This window comes from Haemorhous mexicanus, chromosome 5 (genome assembly GCF_027477595.1).
Source record: "Haemorhous mexicanus isolate bHaeMex1 chromosome 5, bHaeMex1.pri, whole genome shotgun sequence".
In the NCBI taxonomy this organism is placed as follows: Eukaryota; Metazoa; Chordata; class Aves; order Passeriformes; family Fringillidae; genus Haemorhous; species Haemorhous mexicanus.
In genome coordinates, this window is record NC_082345.1 from 23,885,168 (window position 1) to 23,911,461 (window position 26,294).

At 39.5% G+C, this 26,294-nt stretch overlaps 1 protein-coding gene across 6 annotated transcripts in view; it reads right to left on the bottom strand.

Moving 5' to 3' along the window:
• LARGE1 (LARGE xylosyl- and glucuronyltransferase 1) overlaps positions 1-26,294 on the bottom strand; it is a 280,599-nt gene that overhangs the window by 140,107 nt on the left and 114,198 nt on the right. For 5 of the 6 annotated variants that reach the window (XR_009486501.1, XM_059846294.1, XM_059846290.1 and 2 more), the window contains 2 exons: positions 7,418-7,719; positions 1,148-1,230 (listed from right to left, as the gene is read on the bottom strand). Coding sequence is in view for 5 of the 6 variants with exons in the window: in XM_059846294.1 (XP_059702277.1) it covers positions 1,148-1,230; positions 7,418-7,719 (385 nt within the window). In the remaining variant the exon portion in view is untranslated. Of the gene's footprint in view, positions 1-1,147; positions 1,231-7,417; positions 7,720-18,108; positions 18,200-26,294 lie in introns of those variants that run through there. The other variant, XM_059846295.1, reaches the window with a different exon arrangement.

Here is a 26,294-nt window from a genome sequence, read left to right on the forward strand (position 1 = left end):
GAATGCTCTCCTATTTTGATTAAACAATTCTTACGGAGTCTTTTTTCATACTGGATAAGGTGAGCATTTATATTATTTTAGGAAGCTTACAAAAAATGATAAAATGGTGTACTAAAACCATTGTCAGGGAGGAGACAGCAGTCTCCAGCAGGAGGCTGGAGCCAAACATAAGGAGCAAAGTGTGGGACTGGAATGCACCACTCATGCTAGACACAAGAAGATATTACCACATGAGATGAACAAAAGTCATTCACCCTTGAATTTCACCCTTGTCTTTCAAAAAAAAGCAGCATATTGAAACTACCTCCTTAATAAGCTGTTTGTACTGTAAGCATATTTTGCTAGTCTATTTATCCTGTTTGAGTCAAGCAGTCTGATCACTTCCCTAATTTTAATCCACTTTTGGCAACATCATTGGAAAGCATCTCTGAGAGGCATTTCTAAGCTGGACCATGGATACACACATACACCCACACAGAGTTTAATGTGAACTCTCTTTTTCTGGAGTTGCTGTTTATTAAGGGAATTGGTTATTTTGTTTTCAATGTACATTTATGCCTCTCAACTTTGGGAGCAAAGTGTGCTAAAACCAGGTTGCAAAGCCCTCTGAGGGGCTGTCAGCAGCCATTCCAAAGCCAGAATAAAGCACCTGAATTTACTGAAATAGTGTATATACTGACTGTAACAGCACGTTTACTTCAAAAACAAATGTCAAAATTGGAATCTGGGACAGTCAAGCAACCAGTGTGAATTTATCATCTACACCTGTGCCATAAACTGATACCAGAAACATGCTAAATGAATACAACACTGTTATTACCATTATCATTATTTTACAGCGTTCAGGAGCATGCAGATGCTTTACAGAGAAGATAGATACTGTCCCTATTCCCACAATGCAACAGGAGTAGCAGGTGGTTCTCTGATCCCTCTTATTCACTGTAGAAATCTTCACACAGGTGAAATCTATTTGAGATTATCATGAATTATATGTTTCATTCTTTAAAAAGAGAAAGGAACAGGGGAGGGAATCTGACCTTCTTTTGAAGTAACATAGTAAACCTGGAAAAAGCTCACTTATATAATAATAATCACTTATATATAATAATCAAATATACAATATACAGGAAAAGAAAGCTACCTTTACCTGTGAAATAAGACAGACTTGACGAGTGTGACAACATCCCGACTGGCATTGTACCCCGCACAGACAATGGCAACGTGGATAGTCTGTGGGAGAAAAGGAACAAGAAGAACAAAAATTAAAGCCTGCTCCTGTGTTCATCATTTGTTAAGGAGAGCACACACATGACACTGCTGTTGTTTAGTGCTGCAATTGTCAGGGATTTGAGTGGGTGTTTTGCAGCTGTTTGCAACCCACTTGAGGCAGTTTGCTAAAAACATCTTAATTGAGTTATAGCACCATCATCATTCCAAAGTCATTACTACCACTACATTACATCAGATGTTTGAATAGAATTGCATTTATTAGCTAAGACATACGAGTGCATGTATGTACACACACCCTCCCCAAGTAAGCAGCACACAAAATCCTGAGTGTGAAAACATACAGATATTTTTAATCTTCTGAATTAAATTTAAAATTATGTCTGATAATTAGAAGCAGATATGATCTCAGAAATTTTGTATTATTTCTGTCTTATGCACAGACCCTACGGAGGGAGTGAGCAAGCTCTCATGGATGAACATGACTGTGAGTATTGGTTTGCCAGGGCTGGATGCATCCCAGTGACGCGATGGGACACAGGCTGTGACAGCAAGAGGCCACCTCCCTGCCTCTGACTACCAGCATGGGCTGTTCTGGCAGCGTTCATGTGAAGTTAAACACAACCCCTACAAACACATTCTCTCCACCTCATGACACTGGTAAATTATCACTTATTCTGTGCCTTTTTACCTCCCATTTTACATGAGGCAGAGGTTTCCTCATCTCTTCAGGAGGAAAGGGAAAATTGAAAAGGCGCTACGAGTCATTATTTAGCAGTAAGTACTAATCTGAAAAATGCTATCACGTTACTCTGCTCTGCTTTTAAAAAGTAGCCATTTCTGCTCCCTATGGACAAAAAAAAAAAAAAATTAATCCTAGCAAGTTTTGACTCCAGGTTCTGTGATCTTCTGTTTCTTAGTGGCCACAGAAATGAAGCAGAGATCACCATGCTGTCAGCACAAAGCTGTCATTGGGGACACAGCTGTGAAACTGCAGGGAAGCCTCATTTGGCTTCCATTTGAAGCTTGGTTAGCTGGTTTCTCACACACACAGCTCTCACTTTCCACAGAATGCCCACTATGCTGAGAACAAATGAGGAATTCTGTCTCCTCAGATAGTCACAGATTCCCAAAGCCTGGCTTGTAACAGAAGCACATATACACAAGAAGTGCCATGTGTTGGGCACGTCTGAAGAGCCCACAGCCCCATCCATTAAGATTGCCTGGTACAAGGCACAATTTGAATCATACAAGTGGCCATGTGGCTGTGCCACAGTGGAACATCCACATGAACATCACGGCTATCTCCAGCCCTGCTATGCTTCACAAGCTCAGGCATATTTAAGATCTGATGTTTTAAGAGGACTTGAATTAATAAGAGAACTGTCGGTCCAGAGAGGTGTGAGAAAGAAAAGATACTGTAGTACATTTTGGCAGCAGCTCTGCAAGGTATTAGCACTTTAAATTTATGTTAAAGTCAAAAGGAGCTGAGCATGCTCAACACTTTGCAAAAATCAATTGTGTTTCTCTCTTGTGATAAGAGGGGAGAACAGAGACTGCTTATTAATGACTTTTATTGTAGCAGGAGACTGTACTGTACTCATTGGCATGGGTTGCTGTGGGTGCACTGATTCCTGATCCTACATGTACTGCCTCCTCTCTCATTGTCACCTGGGCCCCCTCCCAGGCTTGTGGAAGACCTAAAATCCTTCCCATCAGTGCCAATTAAAATCAAATTAACTGAGAACAGTTTCACCTTTGCTCTAAACATTTCACCTGAAGGCACTGGACTAGAAAACAAACATTTTAGGGGTTTCCACAGAGTAGCACTGTCATATACTGTCAGCATTGTTTAATACCACATACACTTGCCAGAAAAGCTCTCCTCAAAGCCACTCTCTCTACGTTACAACTGCCTTCCAAATTAGAGTTTATTCTGTCAAGTTCTTGCCCACATCTGCTCTCCTTTTACTAAATCAGTTTGTTTCAGAATTGAAAGCATGCATTCCTTGCTGTCTTCTAGTAGCTGCTGTTGCCTTGGATGCTGCTTCAGCCAGGACACAGTGAGAGCAGCACTTACTACACTTCTGAATGCTCTCTTCGTCTTCAGCTCAGAGACACAGGCATCCATGTACCTTCTGCTCAGCCTCTCTGTGGTGTTTGATATTACATATCACTTCTATTCCTGCCTGCAATCAGTTAAACAAAAGAGCAATAATCCTCAAAGAGAACAGAAATCAAGACCTTTTCATTCCAAGTTTTTTCCTGCAGCATGCTTCAAGGCTCAGTCTATTCTCCTCCTTTCCCTGATCAACTTTCCTTTCTCTCATTGTTTAACTGTTAAACAAAGTCAGCGGAAAAACAGATAAGCCAAATGAAGTTATCAACCTGAACTGTCTGCAGATGTTGCATCCCACGGGGAAAAACATTATTTCCAGTTTTCTCCACTCTTGTTCCAAATGCATGTTTGGACTGAGAGCAGCTGGCTGTACCCAGATTCTGGCAAGATATGGCTGGAATAAGCACTTGAAAGAACTTGCATCCTCCTGAGCATGCTACTGTAAGCATCACCTCCCAGATTTTGAAAACTGACACTTCTCCCAAACTCCTTTTATCCATCTGCAGGTGGCTGGAAGAATGTATTCCCCATCCCACCAGAACTGGCCACTGTGATTCACACAGCCTCCAGACCCAATGACTGCAGCTAACACCAAGGACTAAAGCCACGTGACCAAAGAATGCTCCAACTTCCACTACAAGTGTCAGCCTGCCTGTTTGGCCCAACATCACCCACCAAACTTGCCACACAAGGCTGTGCATGCTACACTTGCCCCTTTACTGTTGGCATTCCATGATAGTTTTAGATAATACTAGCCACACTCTAGCCTGGATGTTTCAAAGTTGCTGCAGGACCAAACTGAGCATTCAAAGTGTCCATCTTCCTACAATGCTCTCTTCAAAGTGAGTGATAGATGTGTTCACCACTTGCTGCAGGAGTTTGGACCCAGGTCATTCACTGGAGATGCTTTTGGATAATGTAACTCACTGCAGCAACAAATGAAATGACGATACACCTGACAACACAGAGTGAATGAATTCTTCCTCTGTTTATACACAGAGATATGAAGAGGTAACCAAAAAACTGTGGAAGTTTATCACAACATTCTCCCAACAGGCTGAGGATCAGGGACACCAACTGAATTATTTTTAATTGTAAATAGTTTAGGAAGCACTCAGGTGTAGGTGCTTCAAGGCACTTAAGGACGCTAAGCTTCTTTAGGAAAGGGAGTTTAAGTCATACCAAGGTGTATGCTAACGCAGTTCCAAAACTGTTACCTCAGCCACTACACACCAGGAAAAACCAGTCTCTAAATGCAGTATTTCATGTTCTAGGATAATATTAATGGGAAGAAAAAATCCAAAACCACACGAAGAACTGGGCCCCAGATCCATACTGATGAGGAGTATACAGTGCCTAGATGAGCATACACAAAAATTTTTCCTCCTTGGGCTACTTTTTGGAATGATGAAAGAATGAGTTTTAAAAATCTGTATTAGTCCTTATAGTTAAAAATAATCTTTGGTAAGACATTTTATACCTCGGTAATTTTCCAGTAGGCTTTCCATTGTAGATATTAAATCCTTCATAAATAATTGCTTAATGTGATTAAGAGATATTTCAAGTATGTTACAAAATACTTGTGTTTGTTTCCAGTTTGGTTTTTTTTTTCCAGTGGCAGAAACATCTGCTTTACTTGTGTTACACTGCTGATATTGGTGAGGATCTGTTCTTGATGGCTGTGGAGCACTACACACTTAACCCTACTGAACAACACTGTGGAGAACAGGAACAATACAAATATGCCTCTAAATATGCTTCAATGTTAAGTATCTTGCTAAGCCACTAAATACTATACCGCTTATTATCAATTTCCTAATATATAATCTCTTTCAAAAATATTTATAGATACACACTTAATTCAAGCAAATGCTCAGTTTAGGGAGGCACAAGCTGGAAACATACTGGAATAATATTGTAAGAAAAAGGCATACAATTTTGTTAACTTTCACTGGCATTATACTCCCTTTCTGAAGCCTGTTGCTAGTCCTGACATCTGTGTAAGGACTATGCTTACTTATACTTCCAAGGTTTGTGTTCAAATGGTCGACTACTGGGAAGGCATGATGGGCATCTGCTTGCTCAAGGGAGAAGCCCCTTGTCTGGGTGTCTGATTTTTTTCTTGCAGTATAATGTTGGTCTATTTTAAAGTATCAGAAGGGCTCTCCTGTGATGCAAGAGTAGGAAGCAGTGGCTGGAATGCAACAAACCCACAGCTATTTGATATAGATCACAATTAACATCACATAGATGATGCTTTATCAGAGATTTAATGTTCATTCATTGTAACTGCATTTTCAAATGTTTTAATCACCATTAAAGACCTTCCCAAATTAGATTGTGAAATGTTATCACCAGTAAATCTCTAAGAACAGACTCAATGAAATGAACAACCCATTCCTGGCACTCTTAGAGTCCACCAGAGCAAGAGTCTTCTTCTTAAGAATCCTTTTTTCTCACTACCCAATTTGTCAGCTCTTCCTGTGATATATTCCAGAAGCTAAAAAAAACTTTGTTTACACATCTGAAACACAGAAAAGAATCAGAGAATGAAAGGCATCAAGATGTCCCTCACACAAACACAGGACGAGAGTCTACACGAACAGAATAAATGAGACCCTTGGCAAATCTGGTAATAGGGAAGTTTCATTTTAACTTCCATTGCTGTAAGTGAGTTACAGATTGAATTCCTTAAGAGAAGAGTAAGAAGTTGAGATCAAAATAGTGCGGAGTGAAATAGGGGGATGGCAAATAATGTGAGATTTCATATTTTATATAAGCATTGCCTCCAGCAGAGTGCTAAACCCCACTAAGCAAGCAAACTCATTAGCAAAACACACTATAAACTGTAAGGCCATTTAAACTATCCCTACACTAAGCTACTATTTGTGTCCTAGATTGGTTGGTACACTGAACAACCAAAAACTGAGATTCAGCTCATCACTCCTTAATATAATAATAAGGGAAAAGTGAGGTTTGCTGATTGATGGCCTGATTAAAAGAAATGCCAAAAATCTCATACTGAGGAAAATCAGGCCCTCATTATCTGGAGGAGGGAAAATGAAAAACAAAAGCCTTCTTTTCCCTCTCCTTACAATAACGTTGCTTTCTTTTTTCTACATTGATGTACAAAGATATCCAACTGGAAAGCAGTAGTTCACTTTCAAACTGTATTTGATATTTTCTCATTGAATAGAATTTATATAAAGAGATAGTTATGATTTCTTTTTCCTCTCATACTAATTTTCTTTCAACTTTTATCTTCCAAATGGCCGCAAGCAAGATAAAAGGTGATATGGTATTACCCTCTTTGTAGAAATAAATGGAGGAAGTTATTTTTGATAACATTATCAGCTGGGATTGTCACAGGGCCTTTAAGCGAGACTTTCTGTTTTGGGTCTATTCATATCTGGACCTGTCATCATTCAGACATGTCACAACTAAGTATCTGGATGACATCCACAGAAGTACTGACATAAAATGGGGAAAACCAAACCGACCACACCAAAACGGTCTCAGAAGCAGATCGCCTGTTCCCTGCAGCCAAGCACACCGCTAGTGCACGACTCACACAGAGCACCTGCTCCCACAGCAACATCCATACACTCCTCAAAGCGGATCAAAAACAAAGGCTGGCTCCACGAGCCACGATTTAATTAATTATGAACCCAGAACTGTTTCAATATAGGCACAGAAACAAAGAAATAAGGCTTTTCTAAGCACTCTGGGGTCATTATTATTTAAAATACACGGGGTCAGTTCGCCACAGGCCTTTATCCGCAGAGCTGTACTGAAGTCAGCTAGAAGCAAGGCTCTGATTTTTTTTTTGTCAAAAAAGACAAAAAGCTGTGATGAAATAATAACTCAGAAGATATTCTGATGACAAATATGTTAAGGGTTTTTCTAAAAAGAATAATAAAAAAAAAATAACTGAAAAGTTGCACACAGCAGACCTTTAAGAGGCTGGTTTTGGAGGAAAAGGTTCCAGAGAAGGAAACGGGGATCGGCAACGTCCTTAAAGGACCACATCTACCAAGCTTTGTTTCTGGCGCGTTCCTTTGGTGTATTTACCTCACACTTCTCCACCACGGGCTGCTGGCCGCACTCGGAGCTGTTGCCCGCCACGATGCCAGCCCGCAGGCTCTCGCTGTCGCCGGTGCCCTCTTCCATGGAGTAGGTTTTGGAGTGGTTGCCGCGGTGGTGCGCGGAGCCCCGGCCCTGCGCCAGGCTGAGCTGCTTGCGCAGCGCGCGGTTCTCCTCCTCCACCTCCCGCACGCGCACCTCCAGGCTCTCGCGCTCCCGCTGGCTCGACGCCGTGTACCGAGGGCTGTGGGGCTGCGACTCCAGCGGGGACAGCGACACTGGCTTCCCATCTGCACCACAAGGAAACAGAGCACTTCTGTCAGAACACACCAGCTGCATCTTCCTTTAATGTTGATGTTGTGAGGCAGAGATGCGCTTCACATACAGCCATGTTTTATGCAGACTTGGCACTCCCAAGCCATGCTTAAGTGCACGGTAAACTTGAACAAATGCTGAATTCTATGAGCTACAGGTCCTACTAATTTTCAAACCACACCAAAAGATAAGCATGTGTTTCTTTGTTCTCGTAGGGCTGCCTGCCAGTCTCTAGTCTGGGAAGACAGTCAAGAGCATTAGGATTTAATTCAAAGACCATTAATATACAGTTAAATATATTTTAGAAATGCATGCAAGATGAAATAATTTTCCTATTCCCACATCCTCCACAGTCAAATGACAGCATTTTGGCAATCATTTTGTGCCAAACAGTAGCTCCAGCTGATTCACATGTGTGGAACAGATGGGTTTTATTCAGCAACATAGTATTATATGCTTGCTGAAAAATGAGAGGTTCAGGACAGAAATGTTCAATACACATGTGGGCCAAGTTCTGGAAAGTATTTTGGCTTAAAAGGACTCAGTGGAATTTTGAAAAAAAGTAAAAAGGTTCAATTCCACACCTTCAACTAAAGCATCTCAAAAATGTCCAATGAAAATCAAATTAAAACAAAGCAAAAGACAGTGAGAGTTATCCACAGTGTCATAATTAGCAAGAAATTCCTTTGCAGTGATGATATGTGAGTATCTTATACTAAAGTATTTCTCTGATGTAACTTTCTAACTTCATGTATTAAATCACAAAATTATAGAATTGTAAGGTTGAAAAACCTCTAAAGTCCTTGAGTCTAAGTGTTAATCCAGCACCAACACATCCACCACTAAACCACGTCCATATTCACATCCATGGTTTTTGAACACTTCCAGGGATTATGATTTTACCAATTGCCTGAACAGCCTATTCCAATGCCTGACCACCTTTGCCATTAGGTTATTTTTTCCTAATATTCAACAAAATCTCCTGTGGCCCAACTTAAAGTCATTTCATCTCATCCTGTCACTCGTTGCCTGTAAGAAGAGGACAACCCTCACCTGGCTACACTCTCGTTTAAGGCAGTTTTAAAAAGCAATAGCTGAGCCTCCATTTCTCCAGAGTAAATCCCTCCAGCTCCCTCACTTTCTCCTCATGGGACTTGTGTTCCAGACCCTTCCCCAGCTACACAGCCCTTCTCTGGATATGCTCCAGCACTTCAATATCCAGAACTGAAAGCAGGATTCATGGTGTGACCTCATCAGTGCCAAGTACAGGGACATTTTTGCTATTTAATGATTTTTCCAGCGCAGAGAATCCTATTGACTTTATCAAACAAGTAACAGGCTGAGTGGTGTATAAAATGGAAACCATGTAGTTATTGTTTAGAAGTTCTCCCTAACAAATACATTTTTCACCCACCAACTCAAAACTATCTCCCTGCTATAAAGACCTGTTCATTGCTTGTTCTTTTCCATTGTTTCACATTTACATGAATGATGAGCAGTTCTCTAAACTGACTTCATGAAAAAAATTGGTATGGAAATCAAATCCTCAATTCTAATTCACAGTGTTGAGTGTGTATACACACTTCCTGTTATGTATACAAATCATTATCCTGATTTTTATCATCATTTGGATTGAATATCTTGCATTTCTTGCAGGCTATCTTCTACAAAAAAAAATGTAATTTATTAATTTACCATTAGCAGAGGTTATGGATAAATCTGAGACTGAAAAACATCTCAAGACAAATTCTGGAGTTTGGCCACTGACTTCTTGAAACTTGAATGCTCCAGCAAATAGTTATCAAAAATGTAATGAGATATTTGATAAGCCTGAAAATAATGGGTGCAGCAACAGAGAAATGCCAACATAAAGGAGAGAGCCATGCTACAATTAGACATGCAATAGAATACTGAGTTATCTTTCTTCACCAAGCCTGGAAGACCTGGAACTGAAGTTGTGTTATTTCTCACCTGTTGATACTCAAGCTAAGGAAACTAAGACTCGTTTGGTTGTGATTCTATTGCATCCCCATTACTAGACAGCAAGAGTGTATTGTGCAGACACTCTCAGATAAAAACAGCACCTTTTCTCACCCACAGAACAACCAACCTGTGTTCTCATCAGATAGACAGTTACACTGCAAACCTAGCCAAGGACTTCACTGGCTATCTTAACTCATTACTTGGAGAATATCCAGTCAACACAGATATTAACTCATTGCTTCCTGCCTTTATCACTGAATTCAGAATTAGCTTCAAATAATTACCAGAAAAGGTAGCAAGATATGGAAGTGGATCTCAGAACAACATTCATCAAAATTTCAAAATATGGAAAAAAATTAAACATATCTTTACCTATTCGATGGACATAAATGAATAGATCATAAATGCTGCTTTTCCAAAATTAAAACTTTAAAAGTTTTTCTTATCTTTTAGAAAATGATACCATTTTTTACATCTGAACAACTGTAGATATACTGATCAGAAAAGTTCAACTGTTTCTACACAGTATTTAGAAAAAACAGCATAGTCTGAGAAAGGGACTGAAAGAAAATATCACCTTATTGCTTCAGATTGAAGTTGCAGCAGCTAATGAGACCAGCCCAGTGTTTATGCAGCCTTGGCTTTAAGTGCCAGTAACTCTACTACTGTTCTCTCAGTAGCAAATATTTCTGCTGGTGTGAAAAAAGAGTAAGGAAATACTCTCAGGAATTAAACAACTAGCTAGGCTCTTCATCTGAAATGTACAACTAGTTGAAATGCACTGATTTACTACAGAAATTATCTATGTTTTATTACAAGTTGCCAAAATATTTTCTGGAATGATCTCTTCAGAGTTCGTACAGCTGGACAAGTCATGTTTTGTTACTAATATTGCTCACTGTTCTCAGGTGTATCATGTACTTGGTATATTTTCACATCCCAGCTCTCTGCTGCAAATGCTAATGTGACAATTACAGGACCCATGTGAAATAAAATTATAAAACCAAAAGTACTCAGAGATTGATCTTAATACTCAGAAATAAAGTAATATTTTTAATAAATTCAGAGATTGCATAACTCATAATTTTTGCACATCTGAGGCTGGCAAGGCTGGTGGCAAGATACTATTCAATTTAGTTCTGTGTGCTTCATCTCACCTCTGAAGAAGGAGTAAGTGGATTAATGTAAGGAACCACTGACATTTGATTGGGTATATTGCTTGGTAGAAGAGTTAAACTGATTTCACTGAACTTGAATTTTATAGTTTTTAGTAACTGGCACAATGCTCTGAGCTGGTGTCTAGGCCCTTTTTATCCAATCCAAATCAAAATAAAATAACATAACACATAATGAGGTCTGTGTGACTTTGGGACCGAAGATGTCCCAGGGAGCACTACACAAACGTTACTATGCTCTGAAGCAAGTAGTGCACTTTTGAATAGTGTAATAATTAATAATAAAGCCATTATTTTTTATTCTTAATTTGGGGTCATTGCTCTCTTTTTGAACTTTGGCAGTTTCAGTTTTCAACTTTAATTTTTTTTTCTGTGTCAAGCCTTTTACTTCAGACTTGTGCTAACACAACTGTACCTACAAAGACCTGCATAATTCCACTGTCCACAAAACAAAACCCAAACACAAAGCTGAATAATTATTTCATGGTTGACAGCAGCCAATGACTTCTCATCACACTAGGTCCAACAATTCAGAAAACTTGACAATATGTAAGTTATGAATTCTATGGATTATTGAATCTTGCTGCATATATGCAATCACTTAAATTTAAGGCAACAGAATTCATTAATACTAACTTAAGCAGAATGCTTAGGACACTGGACAAAATAAAGCAATCAGAAAGCAATCCAGCATAATTCCTTGGAAAGGAAAAGGACTGAACCAGTGACATTTTCTTTCTTACATACAGAACTTAAAGGATAGGCATTAAAGCCAAGTTCCTTGTTTTGTAGTCACCAGACTTGGGAGAGCTGATAGTCCTGAGAAGGACCCACTGGCACGGGAAAGTTGCCGAGGAGAGAGCCACAGAGAAAAAAGAACATTTATCCAAGGGTTAACTGGGTGAGGGAGAAAGAAGCAGAGTGTAGGAAAGGAAAATCTTCTCTGAATTAAAGAAGAAAAGTGCAGAAACAGGCATCCCAAGTTTTCCAGACAACCCTGATCTGAACTAAAGTGCTTACAATTGTATTAGGAACTGAGGCCCATAAAATTATGGAGCATGTTTTGGGAGGGTTTTTAAAAACTTTTACATTTTGTTTGTTAGAAAGGACAAACTACTTGTGTTTTGGCATCTTGACATGGTCTAGAGGTTTCTATATGTTTCAGCCATTACTCATCCCCTGCCTAATAGCATGCAATGCCTTTAAAATTAACTAACTAATGGCAGTGAACTCTAGGCTGCTTTTTAGGTAAGAGGAAGTTACGCTGCCCAGGGAATCTGTAGTCTGACTATAGATACAAGATATGCCTCCATTTCACATATGTCAACATTTGAAAATTCACATTATCTCTCCCCATTATGAAGACTAGCAGCATAAGAATTTTAACCAAAAGCCAGTATTTTGCAGAAAGAAATGGGATAGCAGGCAGCCACGCTCATTACTCTCCCCTGATAAGGGCTCAAACCCATTTCAAGTTCATTGCACAATTATTTTTTCCCACATCAAGACCATTGTGGAGAACTTCATGGACCCTAAGGGAAAAGAAAAATAAGACTGCAGTCAGGACTACAGAGACGTAAAAACCTGGTGTAAGCAGATAAACTATCCCTTCTATTCTGGAGTTCTAGCTCAGCTTTAATCACCCGACACCTTAGTACTCCATGCACTTTTGCTCAGCTGGCTGCTCTGGTAGGTCCTATCTGGTAGGGCTATCTGGGCAGCTATGAATGAAGTTCATTCTGCTGACATTTTGGTGCTTTAGATATGTGCCTCCATGAGTAGGTGCTAAGGCATCCCAAAGTGCCTATTCTCACACTTACCAATTCTTTTCCTCCAACAACTTTTTGTGAAACACTGCAGTGATCTCAGCTGGAAGTAGAAAACCTTGCCTTAACAACCATTTTAACAGTGAAACATAGTCCAGGCAATTTACTTCAGGTCAGTCAGTACAGAACTTCTTCATCCTAACATGGTATGAGATAATTAAAAGCTCATGCTTTTCACGTGTCAGAGGTAGAAACCTGTAACACTGAAAGATGTCACAGTAAGTGCACTGAAGGCTGATGTTCACTTGACAGAGCCAGCATAAGAAGTAACAACCAAGCCTTTTCATATAGTCCAAACAAGTTTCCTCAGCTCTGGCAGAAGAACATCTCCTCATCACTACTAAGTCCTTCTCAAGATTTGGCATGGACAACACATGTGTTAAGTTGCATGTTATTTAGTGAGGGGAGGCTGTTTGCACTGGAGATGCCAATCAACCATCAGGCTTGGACTCAGTCAATACTAATCATACTTAAGTACTTCAGCACATTCTTTAAGTACTAAATTTGTGTTCGATTCCACTGCTGTTAAGTATACTTAGGAACACATTAACATGGTTTATTGAGCCCAAACCTGAACCATTCACTTCCACTGAAGATCAGCCTTACTTAAAGAATCACGTCATTGCTTGCTGTTCATATACAGGAAAATTACTTTCTCGATGTCCTTTCCTTGAACAAAATTGTGGAGGGATATAATGTAAGAAAATAGTGCAGAAGGTAGCCTCACACCTGAGGAGCTGCAGCTGTACTAATCACCAAAGATTAGGAACAGGCCTGCCCTTAACAGGCCACAGCTGTGTCCAATAAGACGAGTGCTACAAAAGAGTGGGTTAGCTGGTTGTGAAGAGAGATGGTGTTTGTTGGCTGTGAAGAAGAGTCAGTGCTGTAAGGAGCTGCCCATGAGAAATCACTGAGAAGCTATGAGACTTTTGAAATATGATAACAACACAAAATAGCCCTATACAAGCAGTGGATTCAGAAATTAAACATATCATACAAAAAAAGCCTTCACAAACAGAACACCAGACATGCCAAGTGCACTGACTTTGCTTGGCCAGTTTCGGCAGAAGAGGGGCTCCAGGGGCGGCCTCTGTATGAAGCTCCTGGAAGCTTTCCCCATGTCCTAGAGAGCCAATGCTGGATGGCTCCAACATGGACCTGCTGCTGACCAAGGCTGAGCCCATCACAAACAGGGGTTGCCTATGGGGTGGCCACAAGGAAGGGGTAAGTTACTATACATAAGCAATTGTAGCCAGAGAGGAGAGAAGTGAGAATACAGGACAGGAACAACTTTGCAGGCACCAAGGTCAGTGCAGAAGGGAGGTGCTCTAGGTACCAGAGCTAAGATTTCCCTGCAGCTGTGGGAAGACCGTGGTGAGGCGGATGTGCCACTGCAGTCCATGGAGGTCCACAGGTCCATATGCTAGAGTAAGTGGATGCCCAAAGGAGGCTGTAAGCCTGTGGGGAAGCCCACCCTGGAGCACGCTTGCTGGTGGGATTTGTGATCCATGTCAGGGTGTCACCCTGCAGCAGTGTGTTCCTGAAGGACTGCACCCCATGGGAGGGACCCATGCTGCAGCAATTTATGAACAAGTGCAGCCTATGGAAGGGACTCTCTCAGAAGAACCTTGTAGAGGGCTATGTCCCATGGGAAGGACTCCACATCGAAGTAGGGGAAGAGTGAGAGGAGCAAGGAGACCACATGTGATGAATGGACCACAACCCCATTCCCTGTTTTCCTGCACTATTACAAGGAAAAAGGGAGAGAAAATCTGGAGTAAATTTAATTTGGGAAGAAGGTGGAAAATAAAGTGGGGTTTTTAGATTGAGTTTTATTTCTCATTACCCTACTCTCATTTGATTGGTAATAAATAAGATTAATTTTCCTGAGTTGAGTCTGTTTTGCCTGTGACAGTAATTGGTAACTGACCTCTTTCTGTTCTTGTCTTGACCCATGAGCTCTTCATTATATTTTCTCTGCCTGTGAAGCTGAAGAGGGAAAATGATAGTGCAGCTTTGGTGGGTACTTGGTCTCCAGCCAGGGTCAAGCATCCACTGAAGTCAAACACTTAAAAGTTTGGAAATGTGAGAATGATGGTCTCCTGTTCAATCTTTGCTGTCATTCCCTTTTGTCTGCTGACAGGATCCTGCATGATCACCACTTTATTTCCAAAGAATATCAGCCTCACTGTGTGCAAAGGATGGATGGTGATCACAGCTATTTAGCAGGTTGTTTCAGCTTATCATTCTGTTTGTGACCACACATACATAACCTGTTATGAAAAAAAGATTTATTTATTCCTTCACTGGCCTATGATGTTCACTACTATCTATCCTAACGCAGCACAGGGATCAGTGACATCTTTTTAAAAGTTTTTAAAGGAAAGGTGATATTATCAGTCCCTCTTTTACAGTCAAGCAAGAAGTTGTAGAGTCCTTAACAGATTCTCACAGAAAATGCCATTTTCAGATGCACAGCTGAGATGGGTCTGATACAGTTTTTCAACCTTTTCTGCACTACCAAGTGTTCAGAGGACAGCTACACATGCAACAAGTATAAGCTTAACATTTCTGTAATGTAGGAGTCTGCAAGCTGGAAATCCAGGAAATGTGGGGAAAAGTACTTAGCAGCCACTTGCAATATCGTTTTAAGAACACCATGTAATGAACTCAGTGGTAGAGACAGAAACAATTTCTCAGGGCAAATTTTGACTTCATAAATTACAAAGCTGTCCCCTGCCTTGTTCAAGACATGACTTCCAGTCTCTTAAATTAACTAAATGGAGGGGTCAAGAACCACTTTCTCTGCATTGCTGCATTTGCTCTGCATGCAGAATGGGGAAGGGGTTGCGTTTCAGAAAAGGTTTGCAGTTGTACCATCAATGATGGCATGGTGCTGCAGAACTGCAGAGAGCTGTTTATGTGCTGGCTGAGACAATGCAATTCTGATAGGGATTCTCTAATAGGGATGGTAAAGAGTAAAAGATACCAGGTAAAGAAAAAGCATGAAGCAATAGAATGCAGGAAGAAATAGGGAAAGAAAATCTAAACATAAACATCCTTCTTGGAAACAGATGTGACTTTTTAAAAATAGTTTTTTAAAAAGAAATATAGGCTCATTAGCTAGTTATGAATGTTTGCTTATTAGAATATTCAAAACAAGGGCCCATAAGTCTTAAAATATTTGCTCATTTCCTTGTCTAGAATAAAGTAATATTTTTTTTGCTCGCTCTTCTCATTCTTTCTTTCCCTGTTTTGCATTGCCTTGGCAATATATATGCCTCTTCAAGAAAGAGACTAAAAATAACATTTCCCTCCTTTCTACTGGCAGCAGAGATGTAAGAAAATAGTATCTTATCAGAGTGAGCACTGAGGGAAAATAAGATTTTATCAGGGACTTGGCTTGACAAAGATAACATGCTATCAAGAGGGGAACTTGGCAAAGATAACACATTATCAATATCAGGAGTAAAGCCTGGGGAAAATAATGTCTTAATACCTATTAGATTCTAAATAAGCCATCTGTGCTCTTGACAAATTGTTATTTTCTCCAAGTCTCATTCCTGTAAAGATGTTGATTTTTTTGGCAAACCACTTCTTTAGCAGTTGGGAAGCGGGGGAGAAAGAGCAGAAAAGGAAGCTCCAACTCCCCAAAGGTAGAGGGGTATTCTTTCTGCTCAGAAGCTTTGCAGGCAGGTCAAGGCTGCCAAAGAAAGACTCATGTGTGTGGACCCTGAAGGCGTATTGCAGGGAAATCCCCTACAACAACACTCAGAGCACCCTGTGAAAGGAGGAGAGGGTCAATGCCCCTTCTGTCCTCTGACCATGCTACCAGGCCCTGAGGTGTTGCCTGTGAGGTTTTTGGCAAACACACTTCTCTACAGAAGCAATGACTGGCTATCCCTTAGCAGTGACTTTTTGTCATAAACAACCTCATCACAATTAGCAGTAAACACATAGGGTACAAATAAATGAGCTCTTTTAGGTCAGTTACAGATATAAATCCCCGTTCAGTTAGAGGTTACCATTCCCACAGCTTAAGCTGACCCAGAGGGTCACACAGAGCTTCTCACCTCCTGCAGCGCAACACATCCAACTCAGCTTAAGCTGGTCTGAGCCAGCCCAATTGCCTCTGCCCTGAAGCATTCCCCTCTACCACCTCCACCACAACCACTGCCTGGTGGATGCCTGTGCCCTGAAGCTGAAACCCTCAGCAACTCAATTATAATTCTTTAGAGTTTCAATCTGGATGAATTTAAATAAATTGTGGCACCTCCTGGAAAATGAGAAATCCAATTCATAGTAGGATGGACTACTAAATGCCTTAAATGGCAGAATGTGGGTGAATGCCACTGGTTATTCATAGGAATGGGCAAGCAGGGAATAATTAGAAGGGAAGCTGTGGAGGGCCTGTAGGAGTGTGATGCGAATAATAAAGCACACTTAGGAAAAGGCATATGAATGATATCTGCAGGGTAAGTATTTGTAGCCAGCTGAATTTCCCTGGTGTACAGCACAAGTGGGAGGGAAAACAATGGGATTTATTAATCTGAAAATTTCCTATGGAGAAGCAGCATCTTTTTTTTCATTAACCATTTGGGTATCTTACACACAGGTATTCTCTGTTCAGGTGTGAGCTTTGTGTTAAGGTGACTACTGGTCCTGATATAGCAGAATGTATAATCAGCAGCAGGCAGCCATTACAGCTCTCTGAGGTAAAGCATGTGCCCAAATGTGTCACTGCAGCTGTACTGTGACTATCATTCATGGCATGGGATGTAAAAGACTGCAGCTATTCTATGTTGGCTCCTGCTCAGTGTGGAAGAGATAGGAAGGGGAAAAGCCTAAAATGCATCATTTTACAGTGTTTTCTAAGAGGACAGAAAGTACAAGAAATAAGTACATATAAACTTAGAAAATATATATATCTATGTTTCTGCAATTGCCACAGAAACCACAAGCTAGAGACAAGCAGGCTCAATGCAAGCCTAGGAGTAGTTAATTCCAATTCCGCTGCTGGTGATTAGCCTCAGCTGCTCATCAATAGAGGCTACAGCTGATAATTAAGTTAAACTTCTGAGCAGTATTTGCATATGTAAAGCACGCTTTCCCTGCTGAAGCAACAATGGATGCTATAATGCATTTCCTGATTGTACAGCTCTTGGATTTGGGGAACCTGGGCAAGAGAGTCTGCTTTGCATATCCTTCCTCACCCTCATCAGGCCAACCATTCAAAAGAAATGCACTTGCACACACTGGCATCTACAAGCTACAGTGGAAAACAATCCTAACCCCACACAAGAGGAAAAAATTCATTTCAACCAGAATAATACAAGACAGTTTTGCACATTCCTCTAAACATTTACCTTAACTTCCTTACCTAAAAACCATGCAACAACTGGTTTGTGACAAGGTAGCCTGGTCACCTTAAAAGACACACAGTAACTCCAGATTTGGTCCATCAGCTCCCAGTGACCTTCAGATGCAGTGGAAAATTCAGTATCATTATGAGATTCTCTGTTAAGCGTTTTCTCATACTACTTCCTGCAGGTCAGAATTTCATTTCCTGAATGTGCTACTTGGTCACCAGTAATATCCATGCCCCCCTGATTAACTGCCGTGTCAAGAACACAGATAAACACACCATGCCTAGATTACATTTATCTCTTCAGTTCTCCACGTTTTCATAATTCCATGACTGACAACACATGCCCAGATCTGCTTAATACCCAAGGAGTTTAGAGGCACAGTCCCTTTAGGGATAAGGAAACATGAAAAGAAATTGGGAAGACTTTTGTGGAATCTATAACAAAACTACCTGTGCCTCCATGTAGCTCCCCTATCACTTTGGTTTGAGTCTATTACAGGCTTACTATTAACAGACCGGAATAGTTTTTTAATAGACAACAATGAACAGTAAAGCAAAAGATTTATTTATTTGATGATAAAAAATATAAAGCAAAAGTAACCCAAAAGTTTGGCTTTAGGTAAACATGGCAGATGGGTTGAAAAAGGGAGGTCTAAGGAAATGCAGGTGGTCAACCTCTAGGAAGGCCACTCTCTTTAAAGTAATGGTTTAAAATTTAGTAGCAAAATTTGTGTGCCTTGCTGGAAGTCACCTGGTAGCAGTGTTACACACTATCTCATAAACAGACTTTCAGCACATAAACAGAAATGCTGCAGTATTAGTTCAGGCTGGTTGATGATGCTGAAACCTGCTCAAAAGCTTGTTATATCCCTTAATCTCCCTTGGCACAGAGATGCCATCAGAGAACCATGTGCTGGTATTTTGATTGAGGCTGCTGAAAAAGGAGACTGTCTGAATACTGACTGAGCATCAAGGATTGTTCAAGGATAAAGAAGTAAGTAAAAAAACCCAAATTCTGCACCACAGCATTTCTTCCTTAGTAGTACCAAGATCAGTAAACACCTTCAAATCTTATAGAGCACAGGCTAACAACAACAGATATGAACACATATACAAAAAGTCAAGTGGCAAATAAAAAATTTTCAGATCAGTGATTGCTCTTCTTTATAAATCTATCTGAAGATTACACAAGCAAACATCAGTGTTATTCATCTGATGATGTAACACTGCAAAAGTTATTAATATCTTTGAGTATTGAGTCTTCTTTTCTCCCCACACATTCTCAGCACTTCATTTGCTGTGACTGTCATTTCAGCCACTTAAATCCCAAAGAAAAGCAAAGGGAAAATGCAAATAACTGCATATTCAGGACACATGAAGGCTGATCAGTGTTATGACATTTATCTTCACTTACGACAAGAGATAAATAACTCTGGAGTTAGTTTCCTGTCCTCCTCACAAAGAAAAATGTCATACCAGATCACCATGTACTATATACAGCAAAATTGCTAACACACTTTGCAGAGGAAAGAAACATCTCAGCAGTGATACAGATGGTAAGTTACATGTCATGGCTATGACATCAGAAATTAAACACACATCATTTTAAAATAGTAGATGTAAAAATCAGTCATGGCAGAAGAAATACCCCTACAACAACAGTACATAAATTAGCTAAGGGCAGCTAGTTAGATTATTTGCAAAAATTAAAGTTGTATTAAATAGCAATGAGTTGTTCATGGAAGTCAACAGTGCTTTCAGAATTAGCTTCAGTGTGGCCAAATATCTATCCAAGTGCTACAACAAATTTCTGGTGATCAGACTCTATTGACATGTCATATGGAACCTCTTTTTCACACTAATTTACTCAACATTACCTTTTAAAAAGTATTTAGCTTTAATATATTGGAAATGGTCCTTCTACAAAGATATAGTAAGTTTCTAAGAACTGCTTTTTTATCAGATGTATCTGATTGCTGTATCAGGTAGATAGAGATTTAATTTCTGTCAGTGACCTAAGTTTCCTATAATACATTAAGAAAATACTCTTTTTTATTGTGTTATTATTTTGTTACAAAAGCGAAGACAGTGTATCAGAAACAGAATCCTCTTTCAAGTAAGCAGAAGGCAACACTTGGTAACTGACGAAAACAAGCACAGGTCTAACACTGCACAATATGTACATGCATACAGCACAGAGGGGTTACTCATTTTTATCTCCCACCACAAATACACCCAGTGCCGTACTGTTTTAGGTTAGAATGTGGGCTATGTCCCCTGTGCCCCATCACAAACCTGCTGAGCTTCTTGTGAAGCAAGCAAAGGAGATTTTTCATTTTCAAGCAGCCAAAAGTTTATTAAGGTTAAAACCAGTGAACTGGGAGCAAGACTTAGCTGTTCTGCTTACTAAGGGTTTGTCTTGTAACAGATGAGGAGGATCTTTGAGACTAATTCACATTTCTGCTGTGGTGCACAGAAACATCCTAATGCACACTGAGGATCCTAAACTAGATTTCTAAAGAATATGCTTACTCTTGTTTATGGCAGTTAAGCCCTGAGGTTAAGCCCTACTGACAAACTTATTTACTATTCTAAAATAAAGTTGCTTTACTCAATTAGAGCGGTAGTGCTAAATTGACAAGATTTGCATGTTTTTAAGCAAACATTTCCTTTATTTTTTTTTCTCAAATAGATTTCTAGTTTCCCAAGTTTTCATTACTTCCAGGTGTGCCCCTCAAAAGTAGAATATGCTGTATGAGACCTCTTTAAAAAGTACAGACAATGTAGGATTTTTAAGAGTGCTTTTGTGAGGTAGACTGGATGCAGGGCCAATGGCAATCGCCTTTCTACACTGATATATACTACGAAATAATTGAGTTCTATGACAAGTTTCTGTGTGGCAATAATGGGAAGATGAAGGCAGAGGCATTTACAAAAACTACTGTATTGTAGTGTCTAGAGGTCAATTACAGTCCTGCAATTGTTCTTTATTCTGTTGACAGATGTTCACTAAAGGTATCTCTCCATCTTCCTTCGTTAATATAATTATAGGTTTATTCACTTCTGCCATTTGAAGTATCTTTTATCTTAACAACTTTGTGGAATAGACAGAGACTTGACCAAAATTGTTGCATATTGAAAAAACCCAATTTAACACACCTTATGCCTAAAGAACAATCAGACGTGAAAAAAACCAATAGATCAGCTACATAACAAAAACACTGCAACTGTAAAAGTCCTTTAAAGGTCAAGCGAAAGAAGAAACAACATGATTGGAAAAAAAGAAGAGAGAAAAAGGTGGCTTCCTTTTTCACCTGCTCCCATCTTGTTTCAGGAAACGGGAAGGATCTTACTATTTTTAATTATATATTCCATATAGATTTGAGCTAATCTAGACATGGAAATCAGCTGTTAAGAAGTGACATAGGCTAAAGTTGAGGACTGAATGCTAAAGAACATTGCTTCCATCACCTGTATTTTCCCTTTAAGAACAGGCTGCTGCAATACGTATCTTACAGAAAATAACGAATCATGGACTTATCCCTCCTAAATTAAGACCATCTACCCAGTAAAAACTGAGGCAGGCAACAGACTAAGAACACTTTGTAGTCCTATTACTACCAAGTTTACTTTCTAAATTATGCCTTCTTCTGGTCTTAACTATCATTAAAACAGTACAGCTATTGAGTTATACTATTCTTGACTTTATGCTTTCCTCTAAAGATGATCTTGCATGTCTAACATTATATAATATGTATCCTGTCCCTTACAGTAAAATTCTAATAGACAAGACATTTAATTGTGATTTTTTGTGTTTTGAGAGACAGTCTTCCCTCTCTAGAGAACCTGTAACTTCAGCAGGTACATATTTAAAATTCACACTAGCACCTTACACTAGCATCTTCTACGGAAATTATTTGGTTTCTTATTTGATGAGCACAAATATTTATCGTGACTTCCATCAGACAATGCTTTTCTTTCTTTTCTTGAATAATCTGACTGCATCCAATCAAATGGGAAAGTTGTATTAAAACTGTATTTAAAGTCTTGCAATATTTTTAGATTTACTGGAAAGTCAAATTTGGGAGCTACATGAGAAAATATCAGTGCTATTTGCTTGTTTCTTTTTCATTAAGATCTCGCTTTCATCCCTGCAGCAAAAGCTGAACAAGCATCACCTATCATGAAGAAAAAACCCAGAAGACAAAGCTTTAAAAAACTTATCATTTTAGATATAGTAAATTGTGCCCTTTGAACTAGCAATGCAAAATTTTTCTTAGGATTGTTCAAATGCCTTATGCTTTACCATTGCGGCAGATACGTCAGGCAGGCTGAGTAAATGGAAGGGCCAGCATCTGTGACAAGTCTGTGACAGCTATGGGGAATCCATCAATTCAGCCTAAAGAGAATTAAGAGAATCCTCAGAGTTGTCAGGCATTTAAAGGAGTCTAAATACCCTTTAGTAATCTTCAGTAGAACTTCAAAAGACTACAGGATTATACCTGATAAAATAATACACAAAATTAACAAGTATTTATTATCTATTAGAATTATTGAGGGTTTGTTTATTTTTGTTGGAACTATCCTTGAGAGGGCTCTGCAGGCAAAGTTTTGTACTGAAAAATGTTATTTTCACTGATCTCCCCCCAGTACACATTATGGGGTTCTCTCCTTCTCCAAACTGGGCATTCAAAAGATGTCCAGATTGCAGGAAAGAATGCTTAAATAAAGGTAAAATGCCATCATTTCTACTCTGTCCCACTATAGTACTTAAAAAGCTGAAGTTTAACTCTGCCAAGCATATAAATCTCCAAATCTGTTAGACAGCAATTACCATGTATTTAATTTCACAGCTGTGCCTTTTCCCTTTTTGATTCACCACCACCACCTTTTTCTGCTTCTCTTGTTCAAGCCTTTTGCATCTGGCTCATAATCAGGTCCTGATGATCCTTAATGCCTTGATTCCAGAGCAAAGCATTCCCCGAATTCCTTTCTCCATTTCGAAATTTCTTCAAATTCTATCTCCACCCTCTGTGTGGCTGTGCAGACTGTAATCCCTCATATAATGGGTTGATGCTGATCCTGCTCTGTGGATTAAGCAGTGTAAAATGCCTATGTAATGAATTCATACCTTCCAAACTGAGCAGCCCAGGTATATCTAATCTAACCAACTGGCTTTTATCAGCTGCACACAAGAGATGTGAAAATAAGCTTAATTTCAAGCCTCAGTCACATAGCCACAACTATGTTCTTATTTTTGTATTTAACAGAATGAGCACTTGTGAGGAATTCTAAGGTACACTCTGTAGTTATACATCTCTAGATTTGGTATGGCTCAAGATTCTTTGAAAACTGTGAAATGACAATATTTTCACTCCTGGTTTTGATTATATCTCTTAAAAAAGAATGGGAAGAAATATTGCTGAACTTCAAGTGCAATTTTGCTGCTTTCTTCTTGTGAAATTTGTATTCCCATGCCAGATGGTGTCTGAGTTATCAAAGTTATTACCCTAAACTCAATTAGGGAAGAATGAAAGTAATTAAGTAGGGGGTGAAGTGACAGAAATATTCAAGATATAAAGCATCTAATATGGGTGAGGACTCTCTAAATTAGATAGAAATTCATCTATAAATGCAACCTAAAACAGCTTGAACAGCTTGAGCCTTCACTTTCAAATACTCTAAGACACTGCAAAATTCAGTACTTGCTGAAGTGGGCACAAATCCCAGTGACACAGTGGCTGTAGAAGGTGGGAGTCATTTTTTTCCTTTTGGAGAGATGATTAGAAGCAGTCACCAAAAACACTCTGAAACAGTTACAGATCAAAATGCTCCTCTATCTGTTGTGGAATGGCTTTTCAGGCTGTTTTGTCAACTCAGGAATGCTTGTTTCCTCTCTTAATCCTTGCTGGTTTGTACTCACCACAGCAAAAAACCAATTACAGGAAACACATTTTTCCATAAAACCTGTGAAGTAGACACCACAGAGGTACTGTTAACACTTTACATTTCTTTTTTCTTTCCCTTTTTGCTTTTCCTTCCATGAATCAAATCAAAAGTTGGCACTGAGCTACAGGTACAACCAAGAACTGTGGCTACGTGTTTTAAGATGAAGCAGCAAAAAATTATTTTTAACCTACTGACAATGGTCTATTTAGGAGAAATATGTAAGAAAACCCAATGAAAAAAAATCTCTTTTACTTACCAACAATCACTTCTGCATAGCTTCAAGAATCATGTTCTTGGATAAAACTAATTAAGATTATTTGCTAGTGCTCTGCAGGCTGTTCACTCTTTTTCTCTTTAACAGAGAGATATATAACCAAATTCTCAAGATAAGTGTAGATGGAGGATGGTAAGGAAAATACTATCTTGTTCTGGAATGCCCAGAATTGGAGCTGCATAGCTGAAAGAAGAGGAACATACACCGCTTTAGAGAACAGGGATGTGGATGGTGCTACTGCCACAGGTAAAATCCCTGTCCAGAAAGGAAACAAATTAAATCCTAATAATGCTTGTATCTCTTACTCCTTCACATAAGGTATAACATAGCAATACCATGCCATGCCACTCCTAAAAGTACAATGTGGAATGAATACAAGAATTTCAAGTATAAGCAAGTTCAAGTTACAAAATACCAGAACTACTTCTGCCTTCATTTAGCTCACGTGTATACAGCAGAAATAAAAGCACAAAGCACTCCTGCATGTACTACCGGGAGAGATGCAAACCCTAACAATGGTTACAGTTTGCAGGGCACTGGCCTGACAAACTGCAGTGCCATGATACATGTGCTTAAGAAAACTCTTTTCCCACAACCAGAAAGAAACACTTGATCTTAGCACAACCTCACAAAGTTTACAAACTCTGCAGGAAGGGACTGCAGCAGCTCCTTAGAAGGAAGAGCAGAAGCACAGGCAATGAGTATGAGCTTCCTAAATGAGCTGGGGCACAGCCTAAGGGAATCTGCCTTCAGTACCATCCTTTCAACAACAGTGGCACAAACTTTTCTTGAACAGGGCTGCTCTCAAAGGCTATGCTGGGACCAAAAGCAGAAATATTCTAAAGACTAATTTCTGCAGCTCGAGAAAGAAGGCTTGGAGTACAGTCAGAGCAGAGCTGCCACTTGCAAGTCTTAGAAAATATGATCCATGACAAGTAAAGCTGACTTATGCCACTGGGAACAAGAAAAAAATGGATCAGGAAGAAATGGAGAAAAATTCACAACTGGAGACTTTTGTCTCTCTCAGGAACTGATTCACCAGGGTCAAAATAGGACACTGTGGAGCTCACAGGACTGCTGCATGTATGGTCTGTGTCTATTCATGTCTATTAAAGGCTTCTAGAGGGAAATAAAAACGTCCATCTGGAATTGCTATCAGTTCAGCTGCAACATTTCTGGAAATGCAGTAGCATGGTAGCTTCATGAGCACTGCAGGTTAGGACAGCTACAGCAATGGCACTTTCAAGTGGTGTATGAAAACTTTCCTCCTATGCCACAAGGGTAGCATAAAGAGCACTCTCCAAATTGTTCCATTTCTGACCCCCAATAAAGCTACCAATAAATCACAATGAGTGTATCTTGCCAATTGAATTTCAGTGCTTGGAGAATTTTGAACCCAGTATAGTGATGGGCTTATATATGTCTTCAGGAAAAAGAGCTTAAACTATTAGTGCAATGGAGTATGCAGAGAGCAGTGAAGCACTGCTCCGAGAACCATGGAAATCAGTAACTTGAGGTCACATTTTATATCTGGCTTTGTAAAATGGAAATAGCAAGAAGGAGGTACAAATCCAATTTAAAATAGAGAACATGAACCAGAAAAATAAAAAAAAACCATAATGAAAACCTAGAAATGGAGCCATTAAAACAAAGGTGTCAACAACACCTACTGGGTCTGAGATAAGCATAGCAGATGCTGGCAGATGCTAACCCTAATTTCAATTTTACTAAGGAAAAGCATCTGGTAGACTTCTGGTTAATTTGTTGGAAAAAGAAAAAAAAAAAGAGCACACAAACTCTTTAGACTTCTCAATTCTAGGGTAACCTAAAGAGCATATATATTACTAAACTCACCTATCCTAGTTTCAGGGGACAATGAAATCCTAGAAAACTAGTACCTCAAGCTTCTGTAATGTTGACTTACTCAGAGGTATAAGAAATAAATCTAAACCAAAGGGCATATTTATAGAAGAGC